This window comes from Varanus komodoensis, unplaced genomic scaffold (genome assembly GCF_004798865.1).
Source record: "Varanus komodoensis strain SLA01 unplaced genomic scaffold, ASM479886v1 scaffold15, whole genome shotgun sequence".
Lineage (NCBI taxonomy): Eukaryota > Metazoa > Chordata > Lepidosauria > Squamata > Varanidae > Varanus > Varanus komodoensis.
The window spans coordinates 26385303-26405499 of NW_025335440.1; the positions used below are offsets into that span (position 1 = coordinate 26385303).

Here is a 20197-nt window from a genome sequence, read left to right on the forward strand (position 1 = left end):
CACTCATCTAATTCCCAAGATTATAGCATGAAGTTGTTGTTATTAAGACAGTATGAGATGTCAGAGTAGGTATTTTAGAAGTATGGGTACATTCCCTCTTTCTATGGGTGCTGCCAGAGATAAAGGAGCCATTGGTAAGTTTTGATCCGTATTTTCATAGGAGGCTTTGGTAAGCTTTTAATCATGTTTTCATAGCTGACTTTGAGGAGAGAAAGAATAACTTGGTCTGAGTTGCTTGATTCTGAGGCAAGATTGCCGCTTCCTGGGATCATTAGATGTAGCGAGAGAGCTGTGTGCTTCCCAGTTGTGTAGCGGTAAGCTTTAAAGTTCAGGCATTCATCACAATAGTCCCCATAAGCAGAACAGCCCCCAAGAAGAGCCCACAGGTGAAGGCAACTGTGTTGACCAATATCAACAGTTCAAGCAGTTTGTACCTACTAGGAGTATGCATTTTGTAAAGCAAATCAGTCTGAATTGCTAATGTAAGGCTGGACCATCCCAGAATACTTTACAGTACAAAAAGGAGTGACATATTGTCCTTGGGAAAATTCCTTTCCCATCTCCCAAAACTTGCCAGGGGTACAATAACTATTTTAGGTCACCAACCATTTTCCCAGTCTTTAACTTGTTTAAATGTTGTCATATAATGATGTATTGTGTTTTGGAAGGTGTTTTGGGATTTTAAAAAATGGAAAGCACTGTATTAATATTCCAAAATAAGTAAGAAATAAAAACACTACATTAAAAATACCTTGTGACAATACTAATTAACAATGGCATTAATCATAGCAGGAACAAAAGCCATCCTGGCCTTGTATCTAAAAAACAAAAGGGATGTAGAAAAGTGAACTTTCCTAGGCAGTAGAGTCTACAGCTTCAGTACTACTGCAAAGAAGTGGTAAACCTATGTTGTCAGACAGTGGGATTTAACAAAGCAGGATGCATGCTTAGAAGAAGTTGTTGTTTGTGGTGCTTTGCACATTTGGTAATGGATGTTTCTCTGCTAGCTATAAAAGAATCGGCTTAATTAGGTCCCTTATCCATTGGAGCAGAATAGGGGAAATACTAGTTACTGGATCCTAAATCGGCTTACTCCAGAAGCAAGTTCCCTTGATTCTGGTGGCATGTAGTTCCATGCAACTTTCTATGCAAGGGCTGGGTGTTAGAATGTCAAGAGCTAATTATCAGTTCATTAATATCCAAACTTTTAGGGAAGTACAGTGCAGCTGGTGATTAATCATGGACGTAAAGGCCATTCTGCCAGTTTTAAAGCCTGCAGCTTTATGAAACCAAGCATTCCATGAGTTTGTCTGTTTTCACATACATTCCAGTTGTTGCCACTTGAAATGCAGTCCAGGTTGTTCTGAAGCTAATTAGTGAGGTTTCGCTACTGTTTAAAAGTATGAAATAAGGCATGTGTTGCTATAAAAGAAAAAAGAAAGTGGTCGTTCACTAATAAAAGGCTAGTGTAGCTAAATATACAAAGGTGTTAATGGATTTGCTTATGTGATTACTGGGGCTGCCAACAGAACATGTGCCAGTTTGTCATCTTTGCAGAGACCCAGCTTTGCATTTCTCTATGGTCTTATCATTTAAATGAAGTGAGTCTAAAACCAGTTTCTTAATGGGAGCTGATCTCTGAAGTAGTTTTTAGAAACTCTGAGATTGTTTTCAGTTTATTAGAGGTTCCTTGGTGAGTCGTTGACCCACAAGCATCCCTTGCGCAAACATCAGGCATTTCTCATAGTGTCCAGAAAGTGTTCTTTGTGATAGTGTTAGATCATACATGGCAACAGTGAAGCCCAACGGAACTGGCGAGAACCCAATAAGAAACAGGCCTATGGCCAAATTGTAGTCTGCCCTGCTAGGACCTCCTGCTAAGGTTTGATTGCGGGGGGCGGGGGGCAGCAATTGGAAAGGCCCCCAAGTCACAGAAAGCTTGAAAGACATGGCATTAGGTTACTGCTACCCTGACTGAAGCCTGCTTTACATAGCACAATGGCAACATTTGAAGCATCTCCATTGACTCCTGTCTTCACTGCAAAGTTTGTGGTGTTATTCATTGAATGAAGAGGTTGCAGACTCACTTAAGGGAAGGGAAGGGACTGGCAGCAAACATGCTTTGCATGTGAATGATCCCAGAGTCATACCTTGGCATCTCCGAGTAAAAGAATCTGGTAGAAGGTGATGGCCCATAACCCTCAAGAATTAGTCACATTCAGGCACTAATGTTACAAGGAACTGGTGTAATATGCCCTTGACTAAGGCAGGTTCACTTCCCTTTTTCTTTGATATGAAGTGACACTGAAAAACCCTGATTTATACATACCAGAAATCTAAGACTGGATTGAAATCTTTTGAATATTTAGCTTGCCAACTCATTTAAAGATAGGCACACCCACATTCTACTACAATAGTATGTAAGATTACCATGAGAGTTTAGCAGTTTTCAGCCAAATTGCAATTTTCAGAAGCCCTTTTGTGTATTTATGCTCATTCATATTATTCAATTTTTCTGACTTAGGATGCCAAAGAAGAAAAGCAAATAAGCACATTTTCATTTTTCTTAAACCCTTGTTATTTTACTTGTCTTCCCTTGCAGCTTCCTGTTCTTTCTCCTTCTGTTTTGTTCTATTTCTACAGATGACCCAGCTAAAGCAAGCAGGCCAGAGATAATATTCAGAAATTCAGCACTGTTGTTAGTGCAAAAGAAATAGGAACATTATCTAAGCGCCAAAATTGGCCTGTGATACATAGTGGATAGCACTGAGGCTTGAAAGTTGGGACACAGAGCTGGCATGCCTGTAACTTCTCAACCCTTGGTTGGATGCTTTGCACTAATAATTTACTTCAGATTTACAACTGGCTTGTCCCTCATTATTGTAGGTAACCAACAGTAGTTAAGTTACTTTTGGAACATCCATCAAAGGAACATTCCTCATGGTTTGCCTGGCATGCTTAAGGAAAACAAGTGTACAGTTCTGAAGTTGAGCATTATAGTTTCTCTTCTTTTGAGCAAAAATAAGTAGACCCTTTCAGAAGGTGAAGAAAGAAACAACCATTTTAAAGTTGTTTGATGGTGTCTCCAGTGCTTTGTGCTCTACTCCCGTTTCCTATTTATATGGTTGTATTTATATTGTATTTTAATTTTACTATGCTTTATGGTTTGTGTGTTATAGTTATGTATTTTTTCTGTTTTTTATATATATATATAAAAACATATATAGCACTGTGAGCCGCCAAGAGACCCTTTGGCTCTGAGGCAGCATACAAATGTGATGAATAAATGTAAATAAATGAATATTGTTCCATATGGGCTTATTTGCACATCTGTCTGCAGCTTTTTGAATGAAAAGGGAACAAGGCTGGAGAGACTGCAGAATAACTCATATCATGGCCTCTCTGATCTTCTCTATCTTCTGCCTAGCAAAGCACCCCCTTTCCCTCTCTCTAAGGTTGCTTTTCCAATCTTGGAAAGCAACCAGCATGGTTCTTTCTGCACCAGCTGTTCAGGAGGTGAAGGGCTTCAGTTCCCAGCTCTGAGGTCAAAGCACTGTCTTCAGTCTCAGATCTGGAAATCTGAAATATCATGCAGCTCCTCAGATATTGTCTAGGGGACATAGAGTTGCTCCTTCCAATACAATAAAAAGCACAACAATAACAGGTTAGTTTCCATCTTATTCTATCATAGCTGCTTATATGTCAAAGGTCTTCTTGAATGAAGCACTGCAGAAGGGGAGCAAACCCAGCTTCCTTTCCAAATTCTGCATGTTTTCTAAAAGCCTCAACTCCAATAGGATAAAGTGTACTGAAACGTCATGCACTGGCCATTTCTTTAGAGGAATGCATGTACCTGTGCTCTTTTAAAAATAAAAAGGCCAGCAGTTTGGGGTGGGAAGAAGCCCATAGCCAGTGTTGGATATGGGGCAGGGTAAAAATCTAATTAATAAATAAATAAGACATGCAGGGCCAGCAGGGAGAGTTTGGCTGGTCTCATCTAACATTTGTCTTCCTGACAGTGATGGGTGAAGTCTCCTTGGCTTGCCTCAAAATCAGAAGGTTTTTTTCCAATCTTTTCTGGAGAATCCTGAAAAAAAGGCTTGAGGCCATGATATGAAAAGAGTGAAATGATTCCCTGACAAGTCCTCTAGTCTTCCTTAGCAAATTCTCACTCTTACCTTTTATGAGAAGAAGGGCTCGTCACATCCTCTAAGGAACATGGGACTTGTCATTTTCTCTGTCTCCCAGTAAAGTTTAGGAGGCAGAGGAAACTATAAATGCTAAGTGATTTCCAACTTTGCTGGAAATGATTTCTGTCTAACGAGTCCCCTGCACTGCCAGTTGCACCCTCTCTGTTCTCAGTATTTAGAGATTTTGCTTAGAAAGGGAAGACATTACCTGGTTAAGTGGCTAACTGATGATGAAGTTAATCATCTCCATGCTCACTGAGAATGATGGGAGTTGTACCCCAACTCATTTGGAGGGTGCCAAATTGGGCAAGGCCATAGTAGATATTTTTCTTTGCAGTTCCTGGTTAGAAGTGGTTATACAAGGAGCAATATATGTAAATAGCATTTATTTCTAACTGTAGGGCTGTTTCAAAACTAGGCAGATCTTCCTATTTATTCCCTTCCAGGTGCCAAGACTTCCTTAGTCATGAATGAATGATTAGACCTCTGTGCAGATGTTCAAAATCAACAGCAATCTTGCCATCTAAAAGCCGTTTATTTTGCCAACAGGATATATTCTGGATTGACCTTTGACTTCCATGTTGGTGTTCTTGGGTTACAGGCGCTACGCGTGCTGAGCTGTGATTACAAGATGGAAAATGAAACTAGAATGGTGATTTGTGACCTTGGGAACCCCATGGCAGCTGGAACAAATGTAAGACAAAACCAGAAACATTTGCTGATTTTATCAAATTGAATTGTTTGGGGAGTTAATGGAAAATGACCTCAATTAAGGGAATTTGTGTCAATAAATGGCAACTAAAAATTATTTGGGTAGGAAATTGTTGCTATAATAGAAGACAGTGCCACACTGTATTTAAAAAGAGTAATAATACTCTAATTGGTGAGCTTATGGATAACTTGGGCCACAATCCAACTGATCAGCTCAAATTAGTTGAACTTGAGAGCTTAAGTGTCCACTTGTCATATTCATTTTATTGTGATTTAGACTGCAATCCAATACACATTTACCTAGGAATAAGATCCTTTGAAATTTGTATGTCTTGCTTCTGAATAGGTATTTATAGAAAGCATTGTCAGATTCCTTTCTTAGAATTTACCTATGAGTAAGCCCTACAGAATTCAATGGGATTTCTTTCTGAGTAAATATGGATAAGATATTGTTATTAAGATAACAATAGTAACAATAAGTAGAATATAAGTATACTCTACTTATATTAATTGTCCTACATTTTTCTTATCACGCCCTAAAATATATTACTTATGGTTATTAGCATGGTTATCTTGACACCAGTGTAATTTGAATAATAATTAACTTTATTCATTCTTCCATTCATCTTGTGAGTCCCTGTACAGCCAAAGTTTTCAGTGCAATACAATATAATAGAAATACAATGCAATATTTAATAACTACTACAATATAAATAATAAAAACCTGAAAAATATCTGAAAAATATCCATGGAGATAAAAAGAGCTGTTAGATACAAATTCACAAAACATCAGGGCAGTACAGTATTTAGCAAGTTAAAAGGTCGGAGAGAATAAAAGGGTCTTTGCTCCCTGTTGAAAAGCAGCCTCTTTGCTTAGTGTTGAAAAGCAGCTTCAGGGCAAATCTCTTGGGGGCAAGGATGATTCCACAGTTGGTGTGAGTACAACTGGAAAACCTACTTACAAAGAGCCATCTACCAAATCTCAGTATGCAGAGTCTCTGGTGATTTCAGAGCATGGGCAGAAAGTAAAGGAAGAAGTGGTCTTTCAGGTACTGTTTGCCTAAGTCAGGAAGCGCTTTATAGGTTAAGCCAGCACTTTGGCTTGAGCCTAGTAATGAAGCAGGCACCAGTGAAGATCTGGACCATTCCAAGACATTTTGTTGCCTGAGATAAAGGAAAAATGGGACCCACTCCAGGTACTGAAGCTGCATTTATCCCTGACTTCCACATGTATTTACTAGCACTGCTCCACTGCAGTCTGCTGTGATGGATATAGGACATGTACTTGTACCTACACACTCTTTATGCCAGTAAAGGTTCCTACTACAACCTACACACACATTAAGTTTCCATAAATATTGTGTGTGCAGGACTTGCTGATGTTGCTTTGCCATACTTTCTTAGGATAAGCCTTAAGGTCTGTATATACAATCATCATATGAAATCACACAGGAGTTATAAATGATGCTAGCAGAATGCATCACAATTCATTCCACTTTAAAAAATAATCAGTGTGCTAACTTAGAATTATGCCACTTAGGTAAAGATCTGGGTCTCTTTTCTAAACTCTTGACTTGCCTACACAGGTACAGTTCTGTTGACCTCTGTGAAGTTTTATGGTTTGTATATATGAAGCTAATTTTCCCATTATTACTAACAGTGCCAAGACTAGAAGCCACCATTAAGACCCATCATCCCACAGAGACACCATCTGCTGCTCATTTATGTTTTGCAAAAAGAATGTGGTTTTAGGTGTTAAGAAAGCATTCAGCTGAGGCCAAGGTAGGGAGGAAATTCCTAGATCTTTGCACCAGTGGTATATGTGCTCCAGTGAAACTTGGAAAACGTGTAAACTAGTTGCAAGAGGTACATGCAACTCTATGCATCTGTACAACTTACATTTCAAAATGGCCACTGAAGGACAGCCAATGTAGCCTCACTGAAAGGCCAGTTGAGGACAACCAAGGCCTACAACCTTAAGCTATTCACACAGTTTATTCAAATACTCACCCTTCTAATGACCAAATTCTGATTCCTAGTTTTCTTCAGGTATCCGATTTAATGTGCAGCATTTTGAAAATGCTGAATTAAGCATCCAGTTTGAACTGCAAGTGAGAAGGTAAGGGTTTGTATTTACAAAGAGCGTGGTAACCTGGTTCTCTATACACATGTCTGATTAGCTGAGTTATTTTGACACAGTTCATATGTCTGCTTGCTGTCCTACTTAACAATTTCTTGCCTGAACATTCCAAAATCAGATCCCTAAATCTAGGAAACAAAGATGATACACAAAAAAATGTGCTGATGCACATTCACATTTATTGCGATAATGCACCTTTCCTTTATTGTCTGAAGTATAAACAAGTGTATATTTGAGCCCTGACTGTAACTACAGAGTTTACTAACTCCTGTTCTCTTTCCTAAACAGAAGGTGGTCCAATAAACAATTCACTATAGCAATTATCATTGTTGACAGAAATGAGAGAAAATTGGTCTTTCCTACCTTGAAAGGATTGGAAAGCCTTCAAAAGGCATTTGCTTTTCTTGAGAAATCCTTCATTGTATTCTTCCCAGTAATATTAGGGAATTTTCAAAGCAAAGAAGTCGACAACTTATTTACTAGGCTTATATAAATGTCCTTGAATTTAGTGCAGCTGCTGTACAGACAGAGATTGCTGGATAAGAACAGACATACACAGTGGGGTTAAAAATGAAGCTTCCTAGAGACTAGTTGTCATTATTTTGGGTCTGTGTCAACTGTCAACTGATTTGTCTTTGGACGGCCTGGGTCTGGTTGCATTACTGGAACAAGTAATGAGATTATTATCTCTGTCATATATTTTCATGTTGATACACTGATATATCATAAGGCTGTATAAGTACTTGCACTATAAACAAACCATATTACTTCTTTACAGCCGACTTCCCCAGCCTGCTGTTCCCCAGATATTTTGTATTTCGGCTCCTCTTGCCCCAGCCAGCACCAAGAATGCTGGTGTCGGATTCCAAAACATTTAGAGGGAGCCAGGTTGGAGAAATCTGTTGTACAGCAAAGCTGTTTTGTATTCGGTTACATGTACACCTTTATTTTGCTCACATTTTTACAACATGAAATTAGCCAGTGTTACTAGGCTATGGATCTGCAATGTATCACTAGACAAAATCATTCAAGAAGAAACTACCCTATTGAGATAATTTAGAAAGATTGGTGCCCATGTAGTTGGTGACTCTTTCAGAAGCGTTCCTAGCTAGTTAGATGAGGTAGGGATGCTCTGCAGGAATTTCTTGTATTGTCATCAAAGGACAATACAAGTACAGCTACTGTTTCTACCTTTTCATTGCAGAGGAATAGCCTCCATTTCTCCTCTCTAAGCAAGAGAAATTAGCCAAACATATATGGAAGGATAATTTTAGAACATACGGATACTTGGGTCAGCTGTTATTAAGATGTTGTAAGAACATGCTGAGCATGGGATGAGAAGCAATCATGGAGACCTTGTCCATTATCTCAATGGCTTACAAAAGAAAGGTGCAACTTTTACTGCTCTTTGGCATCTCTGAGAAAGAAAGAAAGAAAGAAAGAAAGAAAGAAAGAAAGAAAGAAAGACAGACAGACAGACAGACAGACAGACAGGAATTAATTGAATTGTATAGCCTTGATCAATGTAGACATATGTTTGAATGCTTTCAGATTTATGTATTTAAAACATAATTAACCTTTGTCCAAATTTATTTTAGTTCCAACAAGGTTAATCCCAACAGTAATTTGGTTGACCTTCGTATTGACATAAGTGTATTGGCTCAGGTAAAGATCAGAGGGTAAGTACTTTAATATTCAACCTGGACATAACTCTAATCATAAATGAATGTTGAATTTAGTTTCCTGGGATGGTATAGTATTAAGGCTTTGGTACTGTGGTTTAATCCAAGAAAGACTAAACCACAGTACTCTCCATGTGGGCCTTTTTCAGGGACTAAACTGAAGAAATAAGAAAGGAACAAATGCACATAAATATGCATTTAGGAATATATTTAAAACTTTTTCAAAAATATAGTAATGATAATTATCCCACAGAAAAATTGTCTGTGAGCACTTGCTTAGCATGGGTGTCTGTGTGCCTAAAAAATTAAAATGAAAAGCTAAGTAAGTAATCATGGGCAAATTTTCAGTGTGATGATTGATATTATTCCTGTGTTTTTTAAATTAATGTTTTAAAATGTATTCTCAAATCATTTTATCCCTTTCTTCTTTCCTTAGGCTGCCCCTGAGGAAAGCCCATATGAGACTAAAAACACATTTGGGTTTTGTTTTGTTTTTTCTTCAGCAGTCCAAGGCCTCATTGCTTGATTTCATTGGATCATTTTGGATATTCTCCAATTTTGTTTTATCCCAAAATAGGATGGGCCTCAAAATCTTTCTTGTCCAACAGTTCCATTGGCTTCTCTTTCCACCAGAACGCTTCTCACAAAAGCTTTGATGCATGTACCTGACTGTACAGAGGACAATTGACTATTTGATGGTTCAGTGGATTGTTCAACCTTAGCCTAGTTTAAAGATTTACAAAACTGTAAAAATAGAGAGCAGGGACCTTGCCCATCAACAGTTAGCAGCAGACTGAGCAGGTACAGAAGGCCACTTGGTTGCAAACTTCCAACTACAGTTGCGAAAGTAACTATTTCTAAATGGACAGCCATACATAGAAATTAGCATTTACAAATTGTATGTAAATATTGGTCATCACCAGCCTATGAGGTTCTGATTCTACTGCATCATATACATGAGCAAATTTTACCCGTTTGCCCATTAATTTGCTGCCTTACTGAAAAGGGAAGCTGGATGTGGAATGATATTTATTTGGTGATGTCAACACCTTCTCTTCAAAGCAAAGGTCTTCTTTCAAGAGAGCCTAGTCACTGTGATCATTGGAGGATATTCTCCTGGTGGCCCCACATGGGCCTATGATCCAATTAGAGTCCCCAGGAGAAGAGGCTGTATTCTGGTGGCCTCTTTTTTAAGGAATTTCCTGCCTCAAGATATCAGGCAGGCACTATCATTGTACTAATGTTGGTCCCCCTGAAGATGTATTTGTTCCAGGAAGTCTCTTTTGTACAGTGTTACTCTGTTTTCAAGATACCATTTCTATACGTCTGTTTCATCTTTTTTACCACCTTGAATTCAGCCTAGATGTGGAGCAATATGTTAGATATGTAAATAAATAAATTAGTCAAAATGTTTGCTTTTGGCCCTCCTGCTCTTTATAGGTGAACCTAAGTGGAACTAGTGTAATTTAATAGTTTGCTTGTGCCTATGAGACCATAAAATAATGTTTGCTGTAACTTGAGAGGTGCCCCTTGAAGCTGAACAAACAGGCATTTGTGTGTCTCTTGGAAGACTCCTCTGACTGGGCTCATGAACAGTTACCTCTCCTATAAAGCATGCAGGGCCATGCCATGAGAGAGAAATGCTAGGAATAGGGTTGCATCCTCAAGTTTCTGCCTTACCTAGAGCCAGTCAAGCTGCTGTGTCTTTGGGGAGGGAGAGTATAAGGACATATTAGGCAATCTTCTAGCAACAAGGCCTTAATCACTAGTTTTTTCTCTTTTGCTTTATGCAACGGTAGCAAGAGCTACAGGACGGCTGCAATGGGAACCCCATAGAGGAGAAGTGGGATTGCAGGGGATGTGGTAGGAAAGAATCCAGGTGGCATCTATAGCAAGGAGTGCCAAAGCTTAGAGCTGCTTCAGATAGCAGTCATGTTTGTTGCCATTACATGGGTCTGTTCTATAACATCTTGGACTTACTCAGCTGCCTGCCTGATCCCTCACCCGTAAAACTCCCTCAGAACAATAAATCAGGTTGATGAGATTCCCAGAGCAGCTGCCCACCTGATCTCTCCCTCTTTTGGGTCCCCCCTAAGAGACCCACTGGCCACTTTCCTGCTGAGAGTGGCACTGGGGAAGGCAGTGGCACTCAGTATGCCACCTTTCCCATTCCTTCTGAGGCAGGAGATTCACTCTGTCCAAAGGGAGAATGAGCTCTTCCCCTCCATATAACACTAAACCATCTCTCCGTCCTAGTTGAGACTGTAGAAGCACTAGTGTTCATCTAAGAGTTCTCCAGCACCTGCACAGTTTCCAGTTGTTAGCCATTTAATCTGATTTAATCTCATTGGTTTAGCATGGCATAATTGACCGTTGTTCTCATAATATTGCATTTGTGAACCCTTTTAGTGTCTCTCATCCCGCACAAATTGTCCTGCCAATTCATAATTGGAAGCCAAAGGATGAACCTACCAAAGAAGATGACATTGGACCTTTGGTGGAACACATATATGAGGTGAACATATATACATGCATAAAAATTCAAGGGACTTTGGAATAATGTTCTGCAGAACAATGTGCATATATGCAGCACAGTGCATTGTTCTATGATAACTTCACTAGGCAAAGATTTTCCATTCGCCTTCCCCATGTTCCAATTCCTTCAATAGTAAAAGGATTGCTGAGCATTGTGAGAAACTGTTTTTCCTAACATCTAATTCACTCCCATAATTCCAGAAATTAGACATATACCCAAATTGGCTCTTCTCCTTCAACAAGCTAGATGAGTCAAACCAAACATAAAATGAAGTGCAAATTAAAATCTAATTAAAACCTATGCCCTGAAGTGAATGTGACCTTTTATAATTGCAAGCATATATCATCATTATTTTGTCCTGAAGATTTACTATAATAAACACTTTGCAGATGTGGGCGGGGAGTGAAATGTAATGAATCGATAATCTCTTTGGAATTTGATGGATAGCCCTCGTTTGAGAGTGCAGCAGGATGCATCACACATGGTTCCCGTTTACAAGACAGTAAAAAAGGTTGGATGGGCAATCTCAGAGGGAACTATGGATGACAACATTTTAACAAAATTATGAGTTCACATCATGCAAAACGAGCACTGAGATGGTATTGTATACTAAGCGATGGCAGCATAGGACCTGCTATTCCAGCCACAATGTGAAACTGAGTTTAATATTATTACCACCAGCTAAGCACATTCCCAGATGGAAAAATATTCCTATCTTGATCTTCAGCTGTGGGTCCTTTAAGCTCTTCTTACAAAACATCCACCAGTCCAGGAGAGTTGTTTGAAAAAAACTGACTGGAAGTTAATAGCATTAAAGTGCTGGACTTGAAATAGGCTCATATCAAGGGAGGAAGCCACAAAGGAGAACTGTCAGATTCGGGGCAGTTTGCTCTAGGTTTGGGGGCACCCCAAATGCATGTATTTCTTATGGTGAGCTGTTGCTGATGCATAAGATTGAAGGGAGAGTCTGATTTTGTTGTGACATCACTGAATATGTTGTTGTGTTGCAGAGGATCCCTTGCATTTGATCCTCAGCATCCTGGCAACAACTGAGTCATCAGCCTCACATGGCAGATAATGCAATATGAATGTTTAGATCATGGTTTCAGTCAGCTTAAACCAAATACGACACAGACCATTCACTTGTGATTCTAATTAATGCCTGAACTGTGCAGGAACACCTTTGAAGGAAACCTTTCCACTGACTACCTTGAACAACTCACTTGTTCTTTTATGATCCTCTTCTCCATAAGTTCAGGCCCAAAAGGGATAGGGAGTTAAATTTTTGGCTTTGTTTCTTATCAGGCTCTGAAGCAGAAGAAATGGTTATTAACTCAGTAAAAAATTAGTAATGCAATGCAAGTGTTATGTGATGCCAGGAGGAAGGAGCAATGCAGTGTGTACTGTATTACATGCTTGGTATGAAGCCTGTGGATGGCACTGATAGACCGAGGTGCTGGGATGTTCCATTCTTTAGGCAATGAAGCAGAATTCGAACTAGCTTTTGTAAAAGCAGGAGAAATTGTCAGTTTGGATGGAATGCAAGGCAGCTTGGCTGAAGGCTGCAGATGGGACACTTGAGTGAGAAAAAGGAAGCTGGAGAAGCTATTGGCAGAAAGTGAGGAGTGAGAAACAGGGAAGGAGAGGCAGGACCTTGTTTTGAGGGAAGAGGCACTTTATCAAAGAGAAGGTTCTAAGAAAGCTTCTACCCATTTACTGTGTTCTGTGGGAGGAGAACAGGAATCCTAAGAGCTGAGAGTCAGAAGAACTAGCTAAAGAAAGAGAAACAAAGTAGGCAGTGACCTGGAAAGCAAGAATCCAAGGAAACAATGAGTAGCAGGGGCTGAGTTGAAGAGGAACTGAGAAAGTATGAAGAGGTTAAGCCACACAAAAGGTCCAGCAAAATTATGAACTGCCAAGAAGAAGAAAGTGCTGCCAAGGGCCATGCAAGCCAAGGGCCATTGAATTATTAAGTCTAGACCATGAGGGAGAAGTTTTAACAATTTATGGCTTCTGTGACTTCACCATGGTGACCTGGCAAGGAAAGACAAACAGTGACATGGTACACATGGGGTGAAATCTTGCATAGTGCTGTGGACTGGCAAGATACATCTTTAGGTTTCTAGTTTAATTAATTTTGCTTATTGACTCAACAGTTGCAGAACATTGGGCCAAGTGCCATCAATGATACAATCTTGTATGTGGAATGGCCAGTTCTGAGCAGAAAGGAATTCCTTCTTTACATCCTTCACGTTCAGACCCATGGACCACTGCAGTGTCAAACCAGCTCTGCAATCAACAGTTTGGAAATAAAGGTAAGAAAAATAAAATGGAATCTTTCAGTTTATCTGTATGGTAAATGTTTGCTTTCTTGACCTCCTTTCTAATTTGTCCAATTAATAAGCTAGTTAAGGCAAAATCCTATTCCTAAACATGAATGATACCATTTTAGTGTTATTATTGTTTTATTTTATTGTTGTTTTTATTGTGGTTCTGACTGGAGCACCTATGGCTACTTGGGCCGCATATAAATCAAACTTATTTATTTATTTCTACTTCTATGCTGCCTCATAACCCAAAGGTTCTCTGGGCTGTGTACAAATGCTGAAATAAACAAACACACAAACAAATATGAAAAAAGAAGCCCTTATAAAAGACCAGAGCAGGGCAACAAAAATGATCCAGGGTTTGGAAGCACTGCCCTCTGAGGAGAGAAAGAGAACTGGGCATGTTCAGCCTTGAGAAATGAAGACTGAGTGGGGACATGATATTGCTCTATAAGTACCTCAAAGGCTGTCACAAAGAGGAAGGTCGAGATCTCTACTTGCTGATGCCAGAGTGCAGGACATGGAATAATCAGTTCAAGTTGCGACAACCCAGATTCAGGCTGGACATCAGGAAAAGTTTCCTCACTGTCAGAGCAATAAACACTGATAAGTGCTTTCTCCGTATTGTTCCTCTTTGTCTCCTTGCATCTCCAAAACTGCTTTTTCTCTCTCCTCAGAGATTTTTTCCTCAACTGCTTGTTCCAACAAGTGGATTACTTTGACAGGGCAGTGCTTTGTCCGTGCCGCACAAACTCTCTGCTTTGTAGATTGTATGGTGAAAATGCCACAAGTGAAAGGGAAGATGCTTCAATGAATCTCCTGACACACAGAGCAGCCTCCACACACTGTGACTTCAAGTGACTTTTGTTGCAACTATAGGCCCAAATTAAGAGCAGCAGTGTCCTCATCCATATCCATATCTGTGAGGGAAAGCCTACCATTAGTTTCCCAGGATCTTTCTTAGAGCTTTCCAGTCCTTCGTGTTAGATCAGCCAGCTTGGAGAACCATTTAATTCAGTACATTGTATAAGCTGAGAATTCTTTCCACATGGTGGGCTAAACCCGCATGCTCCTCCTTCACCCGTACCTCATGTATAGCATGTACCCTTCATGTGCTTGGCACAGGGTCAACTTGCATAATCTTTAATCCTCAGTCACTGAGCCTAAAAGCAGAGTGCGGGGGCCTCGTGCTGTATTGTGTGCATGTGCGTGCCTGCATGTGTGTACGTGCGTATAGCTGCTCCTCCACATGTCAACGGGTGAACTAGTGCTGCGAGTACAAATATTTCCCTGTTAATGTTCGCAGCCATATGTTGAGCATACCATGAGACCAACATCTCCCCCAAGCCATTCTTCTGGAAGAACACTTTAATTCTTTCCCTCCAAATAATCATCTCAGAATTTGAACAATGTTGGAAAGTATACCAACAAGTCCTTGGCAAGAGTAGAACTGGAGAGAAGACACGATGTTGTCCTTCTTTCAAGAAGCAGCATGTCTTGGGCCAACCCTGCTGCAGTTAATCTAGAGAGAAACAGGAGCTTCGTGGTTGTGCCGAAGGAGCAGAGGGGAGGGGAACACTGTGGGAGGCTTGGCTCACTTAGTAATAAATCTGAACTCCAGTAAAAGCATTACGTCTTTTACTGGCATGAGGTATACCCCTTTCTTTATGTCTTTCTTCGTATGGCCTATGTGATGTGTTCTAATTTGTTGTCATCCCTATGGTTGCTCTGAGAGAACTTTTCAGCTGCTTGTTTCTGGGAGAACAACTGTATCTCTGTAGGCTGCCTTGAGCACCATTTTTGTTGGAAATGCAGGATAGAAATCAAATCAAATGATCACTGCCAGCATTAAGTATAAGCTTTGATCTAATTCATTCAACCCTCGTGAAATAAAAAGGGGAATTAGCCTATATTTGAGGCTTGTCAGGAAAAAAATCTTTATGTTTCTTGACATTCTGCTGGAGTTACAGAAAAGCAACAATGGATTTAAATTCATTATTCTGAAGTTAGGAACAAAACGCAAATATCAACAACACACATGGGTTCTTCTACAAATGTTATTTATGAAACTTTTCATTCAGAGTTACTTTGCCTAATGCAGAAACCCGCAGCTGGAATAATTAGTTTTCCAGAAGCCCGAGGCAAGTGATCATACTAAAAGTATTTTGTGGTGCCAGTACAATATTACCTTCTAACCACAGGATTTTTAGGCACCACATGCCAAATTTCCACCTGTGTTAATGGTAAACAGAATGTTGCCCTGAGAGTTTAATTCATACAAAATATAGTTACATAGGTCAAAAAATTATCTAGTCTCTTAAAAAAATATTCTTTTGGGCAGGAGTTAATCTTCCTGTATTCAAAGAGTGCAAAGTATCAATTTTCAGGGTAGAGCTGCTAAATGAAACAAGAAAAGGTCAAAGTCAAGCCCACAATGTCTGAAAGAAACCTGTCAGAGCAATTGTGGAGTATGTTTACAGCTCATTTTTCTGTGTCTTTGCAGTTTGCTGTCCCAGAGGACACTCCTGAGCTTGCGGCCTTTTTGCGTAACTCCTCCATCCCCCACTCCGTCGGACGGAGGGAAGCCAAAGTGGTGGAACATCAAAAGAACTCAGCAAGAATTCTGGTGAGAGAACAGGAAAGGAGAGTTCGCTGTAATGAGAGCTCATGAGTGCAGTCTGAAGAATGGGATGATTGCTCTTGTATGCTCTCAGTGCTACCAGGATGAATTTCACTTCCTTTGCCATCTGGGAGGTTGTGCCATGACATTTTACTAAGTACTCTTATATAGGGAAGGAACCAAATGCAAAAGTACATCCACCACAGTGATTCCAGTTCTCACACAGCAGCTCTCATGTGGGACTGCCAGGTTCTTTTAAAGGGACCTCCACATGGGCAGTTCCATCATGTACGTGGATTACCAAAATCTTTGTGTTTCGTTAGAGTCCATGGACTGCAGCCCACAGCTAGAATGTGAAAAAGCTACTTTGGGCAAGCCATAGGGCTTGCCTTAGCATAGTAGAACTGTTGACATTTTCCCTCCTCTAAACAGCATGCTTAATACCAAACTGCTTTTGAAACCCTAGTTATTTCAAAACTAGCTTACTGTATTGGATGTCAGGCTTTTGTATGAAGGGGTAGAAAAGGTTGGAATACCCCATGAGTGCAGAACAGTAGTTGAATGGTTCTTTGTATCCTGGCCCATAAATCTGTTCCATTACTACACCAACAGCAGCAAGAACAAAATATCCTCAGAATACAAGTTGCATGCATGTAGAGGGGAAAAATGGAGTAGCTGCCTGAGTCTTTAATTATGTGACTCTATTTTGGTCTAGTGTGATTATGATTTTTTAAAGATGCCTGCTTTGTTCCTACAAGATAGAGGAATAAACAAATCTGACTAGATTAAAGAGTGATTAAGTAAGAGAAGGTAAACAAATACATCCTCTAAAACGTTGTCGTTCAGTAAATTCTATATAATCAAGTTCCTGGTGAGGAAGTGGACAGGAATCAAGAAAACCAAATCCCTCATTTAGTACTAATGGAAGAACATTTTATGTAAGCTTATATAATTTTGTGTACAAATTTAACTTTGTACTGCCACTTAAAGAATATAAAATTTCCCTCCAGAGACTTGCCTGAGATATAAATTTTCAGAGAATGGGTATAAGAATATGGTACTATACAGTAGAGTGTCAGGTTCTGTGTTTGGGGAATGGGAACTTGGAACATAGAACTTGTACATCTCGGTATTTCTTATGGCATGTGCAATGTTTATGTCAGAGTTAGCTCCACTGTCCTCTTCACTTGATCTTCCCATCAATGATCTCTCATCAAATGTACTTATGTAAAATTAACTTGGATCTGCCTTTAGCATGAAATCCTTCCAAGACAGAGCACAAGATAAAAGAAAAAGTACAAAGCAATACTGTTCAACAGAAACTGATTACAAATAAAACTGGCAGCTCTCAAAGTAAGAGGCCAGCAAAAAAAAAAAGTGGTTCTCCAGAGCTTTGTTGAATCCCTGATGAAAGATCATTCCACTTCCAAATAGCCCTGACCCTTGTTTGCTGGTGAGATTCAGGCAGCCTGCTAACCACATGCCTGCTCAGATTAGTGCTAATTTTTTTTATCAGAGAAACTTCATGTGATTATTTTAGGTCAATTCGACAATCTATCAATGAAGTTCTAACAGTTTTCATACCTACAAGATCTTCACCCAAGGGGTGCTTTATGGCATGAAATACTAAAATTGAACAAAAGTTCTAGGTACCCTGTTATTGAAGATTGTTGGATAAATCGGCACACTCTTTATTGAAAATATCATATATACTACAGAAGGAGCAGTGAGCCAAACATAAACATATATATTACTAAGTTACCATCTAAGAAAGCCAGATTTATTCTTGACAATATATGCAGCGTAAGCAACTAGCTCTTCATTTTCTGTTTTAAATAATCAGGATCTTTTTTCCTTTTTAAAAATGAAAGTCAGTCCCTTTTGAATTCTGTATCTAGATTTAGTAATGGAATGTGTATGTTTAAATGCTGTTATCTGTCTCCAAAAGGTTAATCATGTTATATTATTTCCTACACAGAATTGCACCAATGTAGAATGCTTAGTGATCACCTGTTCAGTTGGACTCTTAGAAAGAGGAAAAAGTGTTGCACTGAAAATACGATCTCGTTTATGGGCCTCCACATTTCTACAAGTAAGGAATAGCAAGTTAAATATTAAGCAGGGCTTCAAGTTTGTATTTTTATGTGTATTATGTACAATTTTTACATGTACCCTTGCTGCAAATCACACTATGTGTGTATCAAAAAAAAACAAGGATCGGGTTGAATTTCCATTGATGGGCAGATTTCCATCAATCTGCCTGAACTGTCAGGTTCAGACCTCCATTTTCAAAATTAGATCTGGAAGGAGTTAAAAATTCTGTTTAAAATGTACAGGTAAATAGGGTCTAAAGATCACCACACTGCCCTGACAAAAAGAAATTGCATAGCCCTGGCAAAGCCTACTTCAGAAATAGACCTCTAAGCTAAATATGAGTTGGGCAAGTGCCACACTCAGCATTCTGCTCTGTCAGTAGGAATTTGCACTAATGTCAAATGTTCTCCTGAGGGGAAGATTCAGTAGCACCCCATCAAAACTGTGGGGACAGTAGGGACGCCTAATCTTCCTCAAAGAAGCCTGAGGAACTTGCTGGAAAAAGGAAGGAACAAGCTCAGTTTTGCAAATGTGATCTCCAGGGTCTTTGCAAGAATCTGACAGATCAGGAATACTTACACAGCCTGGGATAAGAGGTGCCTGCTAGAATTGGCCAACAGTTACTCTTCTCGCCTGTACCTACACAAGGACTTCCTTCCTGGGATTGGCTAACCTATCTTCCTAGATTTGCATAAATCCAACATTCTGAGTCTAAAAAAATTGAACATAATTATTTATGCACCTTGTTGTACTGCTTTTTTAAAAGGGAACCAGCCCCTTCAATGTACCATGGAGCCTTCTTGGAGTGGTAACTCATGGCTGGCAAAACAGCTGGCTTTTGTATTGTCCTCCCCTAAAACAATGGAAAATGGAAAGTCAAACCCATGGCAAGTCTGAAATGCTTCATTTCAGGGAGAGGGGAAGACCTTGGCAGTTGCCCCAATGTACTGCTTAGCAAGAGCAACAAGGAGTTTTGCTATACATTCCAACAGATTCACTTGTTGGGCTTGATCACAATGGGTCACATCATCTAAGTTCAGATGACACAGCCACCTACTGTGAGTTAAAAAGACTCAACTATAAGTCATGGGTTGTCAGGGTGGTTTATAAGCCAAAAATTAGTCATCTTGACAAACTCATCCCTGGTTCGCACAATGTGACAGCCATGTCATCTAAACACATTCTAACTTGTGCCTGCTAATTGGTCTCCAAAAATGTTCATATCTGCACAGGCTTAAATACTTCAGGGATCTCATGAACTGAATGAGTATATATGATACAACCAAACTGCTTTATGCAGACTTTGCCTTTCTCCCATCTATTTATTTTTCAGTAGAATTAAAATCAAAGTAACTTTTCTTCTCATAGAAGCTTATTATAAAGTCTAATGTAGCATAGTACAAATTAATGGAATAGCTCACAGATAGGAAAGTGTAATCTTGATGGGTATCTTGTGATTTATTTTAGGAATAAGGAGTACATGTGTCATTGCCAATAATGAATATATTGTATAGATAAATTCACCTATTTTGCAATTTATTTAAATTTTAAAATTACATTCTAATTTTCTGTAATGTTTTGCTTTGTCAAATGGCAAGTTGCGGTCCATCACCTAAAAGCCTGAAACTACACTTATATGGAGTGAAATGATTAAACATGCTTGGGTAAACAAGCAGCCTAGGTTCTCCCAGTGAGCTAACAAAGATAATGAAGGCAGCTGACTCAAAGCCAAGAAAGGACAGGATCATTTTGGCTTCAAAGCTTGAATGCAATCATGAACATATGTTGAATGTTGTTGTCAGTCTAGCTGAACCAGCAAATTATCAATTGTGTAATTCATACAAAGAAGAAATAGCCTTATTTGGTTAGACTACATTGTGTTCCTGCTATGGCTTCT

At 39.4% G+C, this 20197-nt stretch overlaps 1 protein-coding gene across 1 annotated transcript in view; it reads left to right on the forward strand.

The window, feature by feature from the left end:
• The window catches only part of ITGA8 (integrin subunit alpha 8), an 85877-nt gene that overhangs the window by 34129 nt on the left and 31551 nt on the right, over window positions 1-20197 (forward strand). Inside the window, exons 16-22 of the mRNA XM_044424859.1 lie at window positions 4792-4884; window positions 6941-7020; window positions 8640-8720; window positions 11133-11238; window positions 13416-13574; window positions 16090-16212; window positions 18185-18298. Coding sequence (XP_044280794.1) covers window positions 4792-4884; window positions 6941-7020; window positions 8640-8720; window positions 11133-11238; window positions 13416-13574; window positions 16090-16212; window positions 18185-18298 — 756 coding nt within the window. The remainder of the gene's footprint in view (window positions 1-4791; window positions 4885-6940; window positions 7021-8639; window positions 8721-11132; window positions 11239-13415; window positions 13575-16089; window positions 16213-18184; window positions 18299-20197) is intronic.